This window comes from Xyrauchen texanus, chromosome 12 (genome assembly GCF_025860055.1).
Source record: "Xyrauchen texanus isolate HMW12.3.18 chromosome 12, RBS_HiC_50CHRs, whole genome shotgun sequence".
NCBI lineage: Eukaryota > Metazoa > Chordata > Actinopteri > Cypriniformes > Catostomidae > Xyrauchen > Xyrauchen texanus.
The window spans coordinates 46,383,372-46,399,347 of NC_068287.1; the positions used below are offsets into that span (position 1 = coordinate 46,383,372).

Sequence of the window (15,976 nt, forward strand, 5' to 3'; positions counted from 1 at the left end):
CTGCGATTAGCAGCCGACCTGCTGTACCACCTGAGCCACAGCCGCCCCAGAGACTTGTATTTTGAATCCATTCACCAAAATGCATCGTTCAGATCCATTCACTGACTCGTTCAGTCAATTGATGCAGTATTACATTACACCACTAGGTGGCGACAAATAAACATATTTTTTGTATTATGAGTGAGTCATTGAATCATTGATTCAAATAGTTCATTAAAAAAAGTAGTTCAAGAGGAAACAACTGAAGTTTTGTTCACTCAAATGGTTCGTCTAAACCACCAATTCTTTTATGAACGAAACACTACTAGTAGGCAAACACTCACGTGAAGCAAATAAATACTGGTCAAAATGGTGGAAGTATGACGAACTAAAATAAGGATTCATATTATGGAGTGTTTCATCCCAGTGAATCGAGTCTTTTGAGTACGTTCACCATAAACAATAGTTCAGATCCATTCAATGATTCGTTCGGTCAGAATTTATGCAGGCTGCATTACACTATGCCACTAGGTGGCGACAAATGAGTGTCTTTTTTGTGCGATGAGTTAGTCATTGTTAATTTTTCACGACGGAACAACAGAAGTGAACGAGAAGGATTCGATCACTTAAAAGATTCATTCAAACCACCAATTCTTGATGATTTACACTAGTTTTCTGCTTATTATTTTTCATTCTTTCACATACGACTCAGAGTAGGCTAAATGGTTATTGAACAACTAGATATTTACATTTTCGAAAGGAAACACGAGTGGTGCTAGCAAAATTCACCACTAAGATTCTAGGTAGGATGTTTTTATTTTTATAGTCTTTTGAATCCATTCACCAAAAGAATCGCTCAAATCCGTTCACTGATTCGTTCAGTCAATTGACTGTATTACATTATGCCACTAGGTGGCGACAAATGAGCATCAAATTGTTTCACCAACTCTTAAGTGAAGCAAAAAATGGCGGAAGTATGACGAACTAAAATATGGATTAACCTTTTCAATCCTCACATCTAAAACAGCTATTGCACATGTACATTGACTGTTGAGGATGATTTACGACTAGCTTTATCCAGTATTGAACCATGTATTGACATGTTATACTCTCAAAAACAAACCCAACCGTCGCACTGAATACGTGAGGCGAAGGTTTATATCATAGTCTTTCTGGCAGGTCAGTCTGTCGGTCATCTTTGGAACGCTTTCCAGTCATGCCAATGCAGCTCTAGAGTTGATTGACAGGTGATGTCTGTATCTAAAGGCTCTTTTAGCTGTACGGCGGGACATCCATTGACCACTGGGCTCCGCATAGTCTCTGTTTATATGTATCGGCATGTGCATCGCGCACATCCAACAGTACGTCAAAGAAAGCGATTCTCATTAGAGATTGTGTTGTGGTGGGAGTGTTGAGCGGCGCATGTCCTGAAAGGTTGAAAACCGGTGTCTTAACAAAAGGATCTGTTGCACCACGGTGATGGTGTCAATCAACAGCCATAGGTCTTGAAACTTTTTTAAGAAATTTGTTTTTGTACTTTGAGTCAAAGGTAACGATGAAAAGTCAAAAATCATGGCTATAATATGGTACTACTAGGAGTGGTGGTGCGTAGTTGCTAAATGTAAAGGGAGCCAGCTGGTAGATAGCTGTGCAGTGTGTAAACCTCACTCTCCTGACCTCAAGAGGTGCAATAGCGACTGACGCTAGAGGCTGTAGCCTTTAGCCACCTTGTTAGCGCACACGCCTCCCGTGCTGGAGACGCCGGTTCGAGTTCCGTTCGGAGTAGGGCGAGCATGGCCAGTTACAGTGGTGCCGTGACCTGGATTGGAGTGAGGTTTAGGGGGGTGAGTGTAATGGGAGCCAGCTGGTAGATAGCTGTGCAATGTGTATAATCATCACTCTCCTGACCTCAAGATGTGCACTAGCGACTGATGCTAGAGGCTATAGCCTTTACCCTCCTTGTTAGCGCACCCGCCTCCCAGACGCAGGTTTGAGTCCCGTTCGGAGCGTGCCGAGCAGGTCCGGTTACATAAAGCACATAACTGGTAATCAGAAGGTTGCTGGTTCGATCCCCACAGTCACCACCATTGTGTCCTTGAGCAAGGCACTTAACTCCAGGTTGCTCCGGGGGGATTGTTCCTGTAATAAGTGCACTGTAAGTCGCTTTGGATAAAAGCGTCTGCCAAATGCATAAATGTAAATGTACTAACAAGGTATTACCATGGGACCCCGTTCAAGAAAACATGGTCATTTGTGGTAGTTTCTGATAGTGATATGACAATCACATGGTGAAACGTGTGTGAGGAGTTTGTAATAATATATGATGGTCTGTGGATCTCTAACAGAACACTAGGCCTAAAAAACAAACAAACAAAGAAACACGTCCAACCAGTCAGTGGATAAACTGGCCTTGAATCCTGGAATGAATGAACTGTAATTAGTGCTGGTTCTTTTGTCATAAGGAGCTCTCAGTAAATAAACAACAGCTCATCAGCTCAGCCGTGAATGCCTTTGACACAATGGATTATTATTCCAGCTCAAATGACCAAAGGCTAATACTTTCTGTCTGCTGTCCCCAACCCCAATATAATCACTCCAACATGAGTGAAGCACATAAAACAGTCTCTATCATCATGAATCAATATGACAAGCTATAACTACATAAAATAGCCGATCATACATCAGTCGTATAACATGACCATGCAAACAAGGCCTTCGCCAGGAAATTACTTTTGGGTGGACCCCAATAAAAATGGATGGGCCAAGTTTTCGACCCAGCTTTTATTTTTTACCAAATTCTCCTTAACAACAGAGAAGAGACACGTTCAAACAGTTCTCAACACTTTAACAAATCAGAATTGATATTTTTAACTGTTAAAAGATTATCTCTAATATCTCGGATATTCTGGGTGGGCCGGGGTCTAATTTGGGTGGGCTGGACAACGCCACAGCATGCAAATACTGTAGCATTCCCTTTCTCTGTGCGTCTTTCAAAGAGAACACCGTGCAGCTCTGTAACTAGGGCACAGTGTTTCCATTTGAGGCCAAAAACCTCTTAAAGCAGCACATGGAGGTGGGATTATTCCAGAAGGAAGATTAGAGACTGAATAACCACCAAAACAAGCCTTCAGACCAACAGCGCACCGCCTGCTGAGAGTGAATATCATCTCTTATGTGACGGTGATGATTTAAGCTAGGGTCTGTTTGGTGCAGACTGCTTCGTTTTGAGCAGACGAAGCTGCTCAGTCAGAGTGATTGGCTCATATTTGGCCATTTTGAGATTATCAGCATTGGTCAGCGGCTGATTAACCAAAGTGAAGGGTGCTCTAGGTTAATCTGGGGACATTGTGGGACACTTCATTACAGGATGTGCCAGATTACATTAATTTACCCTACATCTACTGTGCTCTTATGAAATTGTATTGTACACTATAAATCAGTATTATATCACTGTTCGACCATTGGCCATTTAAACCCACTATTGTGTACAATCAGCTCAAACTGATTATAAATTAAGCAAACACCAGACAACAGGCCTTCAGGTGCATGTGACTCATCAGCACATGTTATATGATGCTTTTATAAACAGGTCACATGAATAAGTGACGTTATTATACCTCATTATGAAAGTGTCTATTCGTAATGGTTCTTGCTCAGTTTAAGATATTATCGATTATAATAATTTTGCTTTATTACATCTCTGTGATAGCTGCACATTGCCAGTGTAAACGGATGACAAATGCACATTGTAAACGACACTGTGTGTGTCTGAGAGACAGAGAGAGGGAGGGGGGGCGTTGTCATCGAGATGTCCTTGGTCTGAGCTCGGGGGGGAATGAGCGTGCAGTTCGGACTGAAGAGAATCAGACGTGCAGACGTTCACAGCAGACTCTGGACTTCACGAATATCAGGTATGATGGACTGCGTACATTAAGCGGCATTTTGTATTTAAGAAGATTTGGCATAAGGTGATTATTGTATGTGTAGAGGAAATCTATGTGTATGTTTGGAGTGTTTGACTGTCATCCTCTTATACAGAACGGTGTGTGTGTGTGTGTGTGTGTGTGTGTGTGTGTGTGTGTGTGTGTGTGTGTGTGTGTGTGTGTGTGTGTGTGTGTTTATGTCTGTATGACACAGATATAAAGGGATAGATAATGTCTGGATTCATTGAGCACAAACACACACATCGAGATTTGATTTAATCAGCTGAAAAGTTCAATACTGTTGTTTAATTTTCATGAAATCAGCCTGTAGGTTTTAATTGAGCTCTTAGAATAAGCAGTGAAAACTGAATGTGTTCATATGAGAAGCAGTTTTGTATTATGATGAGTGAAGTGACCTGCATATGCTGAAGGTGTATTAAAATGAGCAGGTGGACCCAAATTAAACCCATATACAAACTCATTTACTACATTTTTTTATTGCTGATTTGTTGTTTTATTGATTGATTCGTTTGTTCATTAAATTTTTATTTTATGGTATTATTTTATGCATCTTATGTACATCCAGTTATGGGAATCTCAGCTCTATCGGTTTTATAATGACTTGTCCAAAGATCTTAAAGGCATGTTAAGTGGGATAATCCATGGCTAGGTGTGTGTTAAAGTATTTAAATACAGGACGTGGAGGAAAAGAACCACCTGACGTTGATTATCCCTCTTATACCCTGGTCACTGGCCAGCATTGATTAATTACAGCTGTCATTGATTTTTATGGTGCACATTTTGACAGGAAGAATAACAATAACGGTTAACTTTACCTACAGGTTCTTAGATCTAGAATGCTTCTAAATTAGACACAGAGATAAAGTTGGAGAACAAAGGCTCTTAAAAACCATGAATTTAAATACTCAACCCAGAAATAATAATAATAGTCACAAATGTAGAAGGATTGGCACTCCTGAGAACTATTCAATTCCTATTCGTTATCATTTTCACATTAATGAGGAAAAAGAAGAGTTGCTGACGTGTCAAAATGCTATAAACCTGCAGACTTTTTATTTTAGCATTTTTGTATTTTCTCCCCAATTTGGAATGCCCAATTCCCAATGGGCGCTATGTCTGAGCATGGTAGAGATCAGCAAGAGAGAGAGAGAAATAAACAAACAAACAAACATGCAATAGTAAATTCACTTTAATACAGATTAATTCACTTTATCAATTTTTGATATTCATTTACCCTGTAAAGCCTGAAATATGAAAGAATTGTCTTTCATATTTTGTATATCAAACTGTTTTTAGCACATTAGACTAACTAAAATATAAAATTTTTTATGTATCATATTTGATAAATTCGGCTTTAAAGGTCATTATCCACCTGAATTAATTTACATTTGTAAGTACATTTGTTAAATAAAGTTTTTCTACGGGGGTAAATCTTGGGGTATTTTCAGAGGACACTCTTGGCTTTTCAGAGATACCAACTGTTTGATGTACATTAATATTTGAATGTACATTAATCAACTGTTATATAATTTTATAATGTTTTTTAATTTTACCAATAAAATTGAATAAAAACTTAATTTCTTGCAGCTGAAAAAACTGTGGGTGAAAATGGGCACATCAACGGTACTGTTTGGCCTAGCCCACTTCACGAGTCTATTGGCTGCAGCTGTGATGAGTCATGAGGGGGCGTGTCTGCAGGATGGGAGACACAAGGCCACGCCCAGTCCAGAGCCCTATCTGAAGGAGTGTTCCCTCTACAGCGAGAGTGTGTGCACACTTTAGAATATATTTTATACAATGAAAACTTGTTCTAGACAATGGCAAAAAGAAAATCGGTATCATCAGTCTTTAGTAAAGTTTCCATTCAGGTCAGATTAAAAGTTTTAATTAAAAAATGGCCATGTAGGGTCACTAATTACAGTGTTTGTTTGTTTTTTCTTGGGACGGTATGAGTTTGTATTTTGCCCCAATGTGTGAATATTGATCTGTCTGTCTCTATCTCCAGATTCATGTTGTTCAGAATTTGATATTCTGGATCTTTCTGGTTTTGTGTCCGGTGTGGAGAACTCTTTTTGGGATGAGTGTGGTCTTCTGAGCCCTCTGTGAGTCACGACAGTTTCAGTGGTTTTGTTTGATGAAAAAAAGACAAAAAAAGGCAAATCAAATAAAAGTGCAGATAATACTAAGAAAGTCTCTCTCTTTCTGTAGCTGTGAGTCTTTCCTGAGGCGAGTTGTTTGCTTTTATCGCTGTTCACCCGATGCTGCTCGTTGGCCACACCCACAACATGACTCCTCCCTGAAGGCGGTGCCGCTGTGCCACAGCTTCTGTAGAGATTGGTGAGACCACACCCAATTATCTTGAATCAGCCTAGAAATAGTGCATCATTTTTTTAAGTTAGCTGTTAGATATGAATGCATGTACAATGGTCTTGATTTTGAAAGTATTGGTTTCTGTTTGTTTGTAACGTATATGACCATGATTTATCAGAGTCACTGTTGCAGGTACAAGGCCTGTAAAACAGACATGACGTGTGCTCGAGACTGGACCACTGATCCACGTGGACAGAACTGCACTGGTAGCTGTGTACCATATCAACAGGTACATTAAACAACATTAGATATCTTCCCATGAAAAACTCACTGCTAGCATGTTGCTAGGTGGTTTCAATCAGCTGAACAAATTCTTAATCTCAAATGGCTACTTGGACAATTTACAGTCTGGTTTCGGACCGCATTATAGCACAGAAACAGTGCTCATAAAGATCCTAAATCATATTTGGCTAAATACTGATTCAAGCAAAATATCAGTGCAGGTATTATCAGATCTCAGTGCTGCTTTTGACACTGTTGACCACAACATTCTCCTAGACAGATTGGACGGTCCTCAACTGGATAAGGTCATATCTAGTTGGGAGGGGTTACTATGTGAACATAAGCAACTATGAATCTGAGTGGACATCCATGACGTGTGGAGTCCACAAGGCTCAGTTCTTGCACCACTCCTGTTAAACCTGTTGTGGCAGGGCGGAGGGCGGGGCCAGGTCTTGATCATACACACCCGGTCCCTTATCAGGCTAATCAAGCCTGATAAGGGACTGACTGTGGAGGCTGACTGACTGGGGAGGATTGTGCAGGAGAGAGAGAGATAGTTTACGGACATGTCCGTCATGTGTGTGTGTGTTTAGTCTTTTAAGTTTATCATTAAAATATTATTTATATTGACAAGCCGGTTCTCACCTCCTCCTTTCCATGGACTGCTTTACACTGGTGTCGATATCCTGGAAGGAGGAGCGATACACCGTAGTAGAGTTCTCGCCACTACCGTCCACCCCAACGGAGCAGCCGCGGCCATCTGCCAGGGGACGAGGAGCCCAGCCGCCTGGAAGAGGACGACGGCCGCCGACCGCGAGGGGAGAAGGGGCTCCTAACCAACCGCCTGGAGTCATCTACCGGTCGCTGAAACGTGGCGGTGTCTGAGACCGCCGACTGCCTGGAGTGGGGAGGGGCTTGCTGCCGACCGCCTGGAGCGGGAGAACCGCTGCCAGGGGCGGGGGAGACCCCTTCTGTTCCCCGCATTGATGAAATTAACAGTTGGATGTGCCAAGACAGAGGTTATTTGGCAACAAAGGCAAAATTCAAAAGGTGAATACATAGCTTGACTCCAAGGGTCTAAAGACAAAAAACAAAGTAAGAAATCTTGGTGTCATTTTGGAGTCAGACCTTAGTTTCAGTAGTCGCATCAACTCAATAATCATCTCAAACATATAGATAGAATTAGATATTTTGTATCCAGTCAAGACTTCAAGAAACTTGTTCATGCATTCATCACCAGTAGTGTGGACTACTGCAATGGACTCCTCACCGACTTTCCCAAAAAGACCATTAGACACCTGTAGCTCATTCAGAATGCCAGGATTCTCACCCGAACCAGAAGATCTGAGCATATTACTCCAGTCTTCAGGTCTTTACACTGGCTTCCAGTCGCATTTTAAAGTACTATTACCCATTTATAAATCACTCAATAGCCTAAGATCTAAATATATTGCAGATATGCTTGTTGAATATAAACCTAACAGACCTCTCAGATCATTAGGATCAAGTCAGTTAGACATACAGAGGGTTCACTCAAAACAAGGAGAGACAGCGTTTAGCTATTATGCCACCCGCAGCTGGCACCAGCTTCCAGAAGAGGTTAGATGTGCCCCAACAGTAGCCACATTTAAATCCAGACTGAAAACACATCTGTTTAACTGTGCATTTTCTGACTGAGCTTTGTGCTGCACTTACTGATTTCATTGAATCATTTTGCTTTTGTCTTTCTCTCATTTTAATAATTTTTTATCTCATCGACTTGTGATGCCTATTGAACCTACAGAGAACAATCAGTAAACTCTCTCTCATTTGATTATTGCAATGGATATAGAAGAGTTTTTATTCTTCTATATCCATATTGAAGACTCAGCTTTCGCCCCTACAGTTTATGGTGGAAGAATGCGGACAATTTTATGGGTGTAAACTTGATCAGCCAACAAAAATAATATAGGTAGATTTTATTATTTTGTTAGGAACTGACTGGTGGAGAGATTGAGTGAGGCGCTGCTGTTAGTACCTGAATAAAAGAGGCCCTTGACACCCTGCACTCTGTACAGAGAGTGGGCGAGAGTGGTTCAGACAGTCCACGCTTATGTTCTTGTCCTCACTTGGAGTCTTTATATCTGGGACCTATAAAATTATAATGCGAAGACAGAAAATAATAATAAAATGTTGCTGTCCTTTTCTGCATATTGCTGTCCCCTTCGGCATATAGCAGCACCATTTTGTACCTTATAGTAGCCCTGTCTGCCCATTTCACTGGCCGGCCCAGTTCTCACGATGGACAGTCCGCCCCTGATCTGCCCCAAAGTGCCGCCCACCAGAAAAATGCCCAGTTTGCCAGATTACCAATCCAGCCCTGCTTTCACTCCCGAAAAATTATTGTTATTTGTAACAAGGCCATAGTACATACCTGTCAACACTCCCGTTTTTTCCCGGGAGTCTCCCATATTTCTCACCCCGTCCCATGTTGTTATTTCTCCCAGGAAACTCCCGTAATTTGTATGGTCCAAACCTCGTTATATAAATAATCACATCAATATATTATTCCAAGGTTGTCCAGTTGCCAGATCTTGTAGACGCATCCCACTACACAACCGACACCTCATAAAACCCAGTTGTGCTGTTGATATCTGTGCTGGTAGTAGACGCGGGAAGTTGAATCAAGCATCACTGGTAGATGGGAGGAGAAGTCTCAGGTGGTGCTCCAGTGAAAAAACTAAATATACATGTAAATTTATAAACAGCTGGATGGAAGAATTTACTGTTCATATCTCGAAGCCATATCGACAATGCCCACGCCTTTTGCAAAGTGTGTCGCACTGATTTTAATATCGGACATGGTGGGAAAAATTACGTTACTCACCACGTTAAATTACAATGGCACAATTTGTATGTATTTATACTACCTCTGCCATCCAGCAAGAAAGTAATTAGAATTCTGTGCCAAATTCAAATGGTTTCCGCTTCTCACTGATTCTTGCAGTGCTGCAAGTTTAAGAGCTTGAACCGGTCTGCGAGTAAAAACGCCTCAGCTCTGCCTATTGAGCCGGATCCACCGACAGAGCCATACAGGTGCATTAGCCGAGGATGTGACTCCACCTGTCTATTTGACGCTGCAAAACCAGATACTTCAGAATCAGATGAACCGTGGTACAAATGCATACCTACCCGTATAATGGAGAACTTGAAGGCTAATATTCAGAGTTTATTGACAATCAATTTGATATATGACTGATAAACACCCCTCATTTGTAACCTAATGCCCCCCTTCTAATTTGTTCTCAGCTCCCCCTTGCATCATTTAAACACCCCATGGGTGGCGGTACCATCCCGTTGAGAACCCCTGTTCTAGGTGGTAGTTAGGGGGGTCTGAGTGGATGCTTGGGAGTTCTGACTGGTTGTTACGGTGATCTGGGTGGTTTGCTAGGGGATTCTGGGTGGTTGTTCAGGTGTTCTGTGTGGTTGCTAGGGGTTCTGGGATGTTGCTAGGGGGTCTGAGTGGATGCTTGGAGGTTCTGAGTGGTCTTTAGGGTGCTCTAGGTTGATTTACGGTCTTCTGCGTGGTTGGGTGGGGTACTGAATGGTTGCTAAGGGGGCCCTGCATGGTTGCTAGGGTGTTCTGAGTGGTTATTAGGGTTCTCTAGGTGCTTGTTTTGGTGTTCTGGGTGGTTGCTAAGGGTTTATGAGTGGTTGTCATGGTGTCCTGGGTGTTTGTTAGGGGGTTTTGTGTTGTTGCTACTGGGTCTGAGTGGATGTTTGGGGGTTCTGAGTGGTAGCCAGGTTGGTCTGGGTGGTTGTTAGGGTGCTCTAGGTGGTTGTTACGGTATTATACGTGGTTGATAGGGGGATATGAGTGGTTGTCAGGGTCTTCTAATTGGTTGCTAGGGTTTTCTGTGTGGCTTCCAGGTTGGTCTGGGTGGTTATTATGGTGTTCTGTGTGGTTGCTAGGATGTTCTGAGTAGATGTTAGGGTGTTCTGGGTGGTTGTTAGGGTGCTCTAGGTCAGTAGATCTCAAACCAGTCTTGGAGGTCCCCCAACACTGCACATTTTGCATGTTGCCCTTTTCTGACACACCCCATTTATGTCTTGGAGTTTCCACTAACGAGCTGATGAGTTGAATAGGGGCGGATTTAGGCATGGGGACATGGGCAGCTGTACGGGGCGGTATATTGCGGTTTGCCCGCACCCCATCCCCAACGCATCCCTCAACTCCACCAGCCATCTCATAACTCACAACACACCCGTACTGAAGCTGCTGGGCTGCTGAAGCGGGTTTCGCCCAGGGTGCCATACAAGAACCGCTACTGAGTTGAATCAGTGTGTTTGATTGAGGAGCCATCCAAAATGTGTAGTGTTGAGGGTCCTCCAGGACATATTTGAGAACCACTGCTCTAGGTGATTGTTATGATGTTCTGGGTGGATAAAGTCAAAAGATTCAGAGGAGTCCACCCTCAAGTTTCTATGATATTCTGGTCTCTACATATGACCTTCAGTGTTAGTCTATGGGATTTTCTTCACCTGTTTTATTGTCTATCAACTGAAAATCATAAGTCTGATCTTTTACTAAAGTAACAGCACATCTCTCCCCAATAAGACACATGATTTGAGGTATAATTTATGGAGCACAAATGAGGCAGGAAGACTCAAACACTGAATGTTTAATACTTCAAAGCACTGTGAGCGACAGTCACAGTGATGTTTGACAAAGCAAACACCGCTAAAGAAAAAGTTGAACAAAGAGGAGAAAGAATGTGTGAAGATCACTCCAGGATATGGACGCAGCTGCAACTGTCTATGAAACACACACACACAATCACACACACTGAACTTGTGCATGTCATCATTTGTCACAGTTGACATGCTGTACATGTGAAAAAGAAAGAGAGTGTGTGAATCAATGAAAATCAGTGCTAAACATTCTGCTTTCTCTCATTATGCTAAGTTTTATGTAATTAACTGATATAGTCTTAATATTTAATTACTGTAGCATTAGTGTAAGGAAAAAAACTCAAGATACAGTCTTGCTGAGCAAGTTAGTAACCCCTTAAACTCTGGAGTATTTTGAAAAAAATTATAGTTTGTTGTAAACATGTAATTCTGGTTTTGTTCACTGTATCGCACTTTGAAAGGTCTCATTTTATTCCACTAGGTGGCACTAAAAATATATATATATTTTTTCTTTATCACATTCCATCACAATATACAGATCTAAAATGTAGGTGGTGCTCAAAACGCATTTTAGCCCTCAAAGATGTGCTCGTCCATTTTCAGTTCATGCACCACCCTCATTATTTCATTGAATATCTCGGCCTCTGAGTGGACTAGAAGCTCAAACTAAAGGGGGTCGCACACTGGACGTGTCAGGCAGACGACATGTGCATTATAAAACTAGAAACAGCTGTTTTCAATGAAGATAAGCACACCACCGCCGCCACACTGTGTCTATCGGTGGCGCCCAGCTACAACTCCGGAAGCTGCTCAAACATCTGCTGCACAACGGAGCGCAACTCATACACATACTTTCCATTAAATTCAACTCAAATCATTTTCAAAGGACATAGATAATTTACTTAAGCCTTCTTCATTCTTAAACAAGGGAAAAACCTTGGTAACTTTTGTTTGTACTGTCTGCAACCTGAGCCGCATCAACGTGCCCCGTGTTTGATACCTGTGCCGCATCCTAGCCGCGACGCGGTGTGATGCTTCTCAAACATGAACTTTCTAAACCATTTATTTGTGTTGTTGGCAGTAGTAGCACCAGCGCATGCGGCGCAAAATGGAACGGGACATCTGTTTACTGTCGGCACAATGCCATGCGCAGCAACGGACGCTTCCATGGTAAACAGCATCATTGATCATAATATATATTATATATTCCTTTTCATGCAACACGACTCTCGTGTCCGGCATAGACATGGTGTGAGTGTTAACAGTTGTGCATGAGATGAACAGTTTCATATATTCAGATGCAATGTGTTGGATGTGCATTATGTGTAACCCCTGAAATGTAGTTTTATAATGTTGTGGAGCTGGTTCGTTCTCTTCATTTTGAATTTAAAAAATGGCTGTATTCGAGGAGTTGCACGATGTTAGCCAGTCAGAACAGTGGCCGTTAATGTTAAAGTTTTAAGCGTAAACAATTTTCGTGATATAGCGCACCCCTTTGGACCCGCCGGTCAACTTTTGACAAGTTTATAGCTAGCTACCTGAATAATAACAAAGTTTAATTGCACAGAGATTTGAAATGTACTTTATCGTCCCTTGGAGAACTGAGATGTGTAACTAAATGGGTAAAGTATATTTCTGGCTTAACTCTGTGTTTGTCCGGCAGATGTATCAGCATGGGCGAGATCTCTGTGAGAGTCTGTGGAGCGACGCTTTTATGACTGTCGAAGATGATCCCGGTGAGGAAGACGGAGTCGAAGGTCATAGCTGTGGCTGTCTGACCCTTAGCCCCTCAGATCGGGAGGTAATCGCAGCCCTGAGGGTTCAGGAGAATGACCCAGAAGAACTGGACACCACTAAGAGTGCCGTGTGGCAGTACCGAGCTCCCTGCCCCCCCACGCAGCCTCAAACACACAGCGACACAGTGCCACCACAGGCCCGGAGGAGCAATGACATCACAGTGCTGAGGAAACGCTCCGTACTGGCAAGTGATACAGAGGGTAGCGGAAGTGGCTTCTAGAACCCGTCTGTTCTAGATTGGTTTTCTTGATCTGCTGAATGATTTAATGTTGTGGAATACAGCGTAAAAACCTCTATAAATGTAGGTCAGGCTTTGACAGTCCTCTGAATAACTCAACCCCACATTAACTCATTCAACCACTTTTAAAAATGGTTTACTTCATCTTTGAGCATCATTACATATATCAAACTGTTGTAAACTAGTGTTCTACGGTTTGCACAGTTATTCTACAGTCTGTATGACATAGTCAGCTAGGAAATCCTGTTTATGCTAGTGTGTTCTGGGTGGTTGCTAAGGTATTCTGGGTAGTTACTAGGTGGGTGCCTCATCCGTTAGATTAAAATTATACATTTAATTACTTCATAAAATAATAGCACACTTCTCCGCATGATTTGAGCTATCATTTAAGTCTGTAGCACAAGTTAAACACTGAAATGTTTGGGTTGTTTAAATCAATTACAGTAGTGATGCTGGATTAACTTGTAGATGTAACACACACTCTCTCGATATTACAAACACACTGATCTGTAAATCATATCTGTGTGTTGTGTTAATATTTTGTGTAGGTGTATTTAAAGGGTGTTTTAGTGAAAATACACAATGATCACAACTGTCATGAAATATTTCTTGAGCTCTGCTGTCTGTGGAATATGAGTATAACGCCGGAAGACACAGTAAAGCTGAGAAATACTGTGAGAGAATTCTGGAAATGTCTTTTTTCCTGAATAGCAGCGTCAACTGGCTGGTTATCTGTTTGCATGTATACGTGAGGAAATTGCTGTAATATTTTGTGGCTGCTATGAGTAAAAATGGTTTCTAATCTGATCTCTGATTGTCTTTATTTTAGATCAATAAAATTAAAATGATCTTTTTAAAGCCCCTCTCCTCCCATCTGAGAAAGTTAAGCTTTATCATTTTAAGTGACCATACATCCTGGTTTCACAAGTATGTCCCGACAATTCTCAAAATTATTTTACTATGCACGGTTTAATTTTGACATTTAGGGTGGACAATAGGTTCTCAGTCTCACCCTTCCAGTTATGTGTGGATATAAACAGGAAATAACCGCTTGATTGAAGAACTTCACGGACCTTCTTCAGTGTGCCTGATATTAATGGTCTCTAAAGTGACGCAGATTACAAGCTCATTTAAAACCAGTACTACACTATAATAACTGAGAATTCGGCTCTAAATCTCATGCTATCTTAGATTACTGTAAATGCAAGTATAATTGGCAGATACGGTGAGGAGATTTTATTCACACTTTTTTTTGTTCTTATCCATTTTGGTGCAATATTACAGTAAAATGACATATTATTGATGTGTGCTGTCACAAAATCAGAGACATTACACTCTAAATCTGAACAGATGTGGTCAAAAGAGATTACACATTACGATCAGGGGTAAATGGTGATGTGTCTGTACATGGTGATAACGTCTGCCCTCTTGTGATCGGATCACCCAAAATGCATAATACTAGGCAAAAATAAACAACACACACACACACAATGTTAAAGTTGTTTTCTCGTTTCTTTTTTATCTGTCAAAATGACGGACAGCATTTTAAATTATCTGTCATTAGTCACGTTCACCAACAGCATTTTCCAGAAAATGACCTACAATTTCCAGTTGAGAGGTCATGTGTGAGCACGACACTTTTGAACATACTGGTACATTTTGATCTGGCAATTTTCTTTACCAGTAAATGTGGTGGCGTAGTGGGCTAAAGCACAGAACTGGTAATCAGACTATGGCTGGTTCAAGCAACAAGTCTCACACTTTGGTGGATTCTGGTTGTTCTCAAACATCTATCCAGCAACGCTTGGAGGAAGGCTGGGCATTGGATAAGGATAAAAGGGTGAGGTGTGTGCATGGTTACATGGGGCGGAGACAAGGGAGATGGAGCCCGAGGCGAGGCGAAGCTGGGGGATCTGAGGACAGAGGTGGAGCCATAGGGAAGGAGGTCCCCGGTGAAGCCGGAGGCTCAGTGAAACAAAGCATAGCTGGAGGAAGGAGGGACCCCAGAGATGTCGATTGGCTGAAGGACTACAGTGGAGCCAAAGGAACATAGTGACAAGGTGGGAGAATGTGAACGAAGGGCCAAGGCAGTGTCCAGAGCTCAGAGGGTCTAGGCAGAGTCGGAGGGTTTGATGTTCCCCTAGACCATGATTTCGCAGGGAGTCCAATTGGTGTCCAATGTGGGAGGAGATACAAAGTCCTCATCTTCCGTACCCACAGTGAAAGGAGAGCCACAGAGCTGCAGAGCCACCTCCAAGTAGTTGGCGATCGTCCATTGAGGACCGGACGGAGGCATCAGCTCCTTAAATGCACCATTCAGGCCAGCCCTGAAGAAACTCACCAGAGCAGGATCATCATACTGCACCAAATTCGTGATATGGAGAAACTCACGCATGTGATCCTCAACTGGACGATCTACTTGTTCGAGGAGGAGGCTTGCCACTGCAGGCGGTAGATCCATTTAGGAAGGTCAGTCCTTCTATATCGTTGGGTTTTTGGAGAGGAAGAGAGGAGATGTAGGAGAGAATACTTTCAATGTTTTAAGAATAATCGCTGGAGTGGAACAACCAATAAAGCTAAACATGCTAACACAACACATCAAGGACTTACAAATGAATGAACAAAACTAGAGGGTATTAAGGAGCTAAATAAGAGAATGGAATACAGGTGAGGATGATGAGGAGCAGATGGAAGTGATGAGGGCAGTGCACTATGGGAGATGTAGTCTGGGGAAAAACTTAAAAATAACATGAGG

General features: G+C 42.0%; 1 protein-coding gene across 1 annotated transcript; it reads left to right on the plus strand.

The window, feature by feature from the left end:
* Positions 1 to 3,753: 3,753 nt before the first annotated feature.
* On the plus strand, positions 3,754 to 14,018 carry LOC127652455 (riboflavin-binding protein-like). The gene is made up of 6 exons (XM_052138615.1): positions 3,754 to 3,890; positions 5,511 to 5,688; positions 5,929 to 6,025; positions 6,132 to 6,260; positions 6,426 to 6,522; positions 12,850 to 14,018. The coding sequence occupies exons 2-6, from the start codon at positions 5,532 to 5,534 to the stop codon at positions 13,201 to 13,203; spliced, it is 834 nt and encodes a 277-aa protein (XP_051994575.1). The 5' UTR covers positions 3,754 to 3,890; positions 5,511 to 5,531; the 3' UTR covers positions 13,204 to 14,018.
* Positions 14,019 to 15,976: the final 1,958 nt, after the last annotated feature.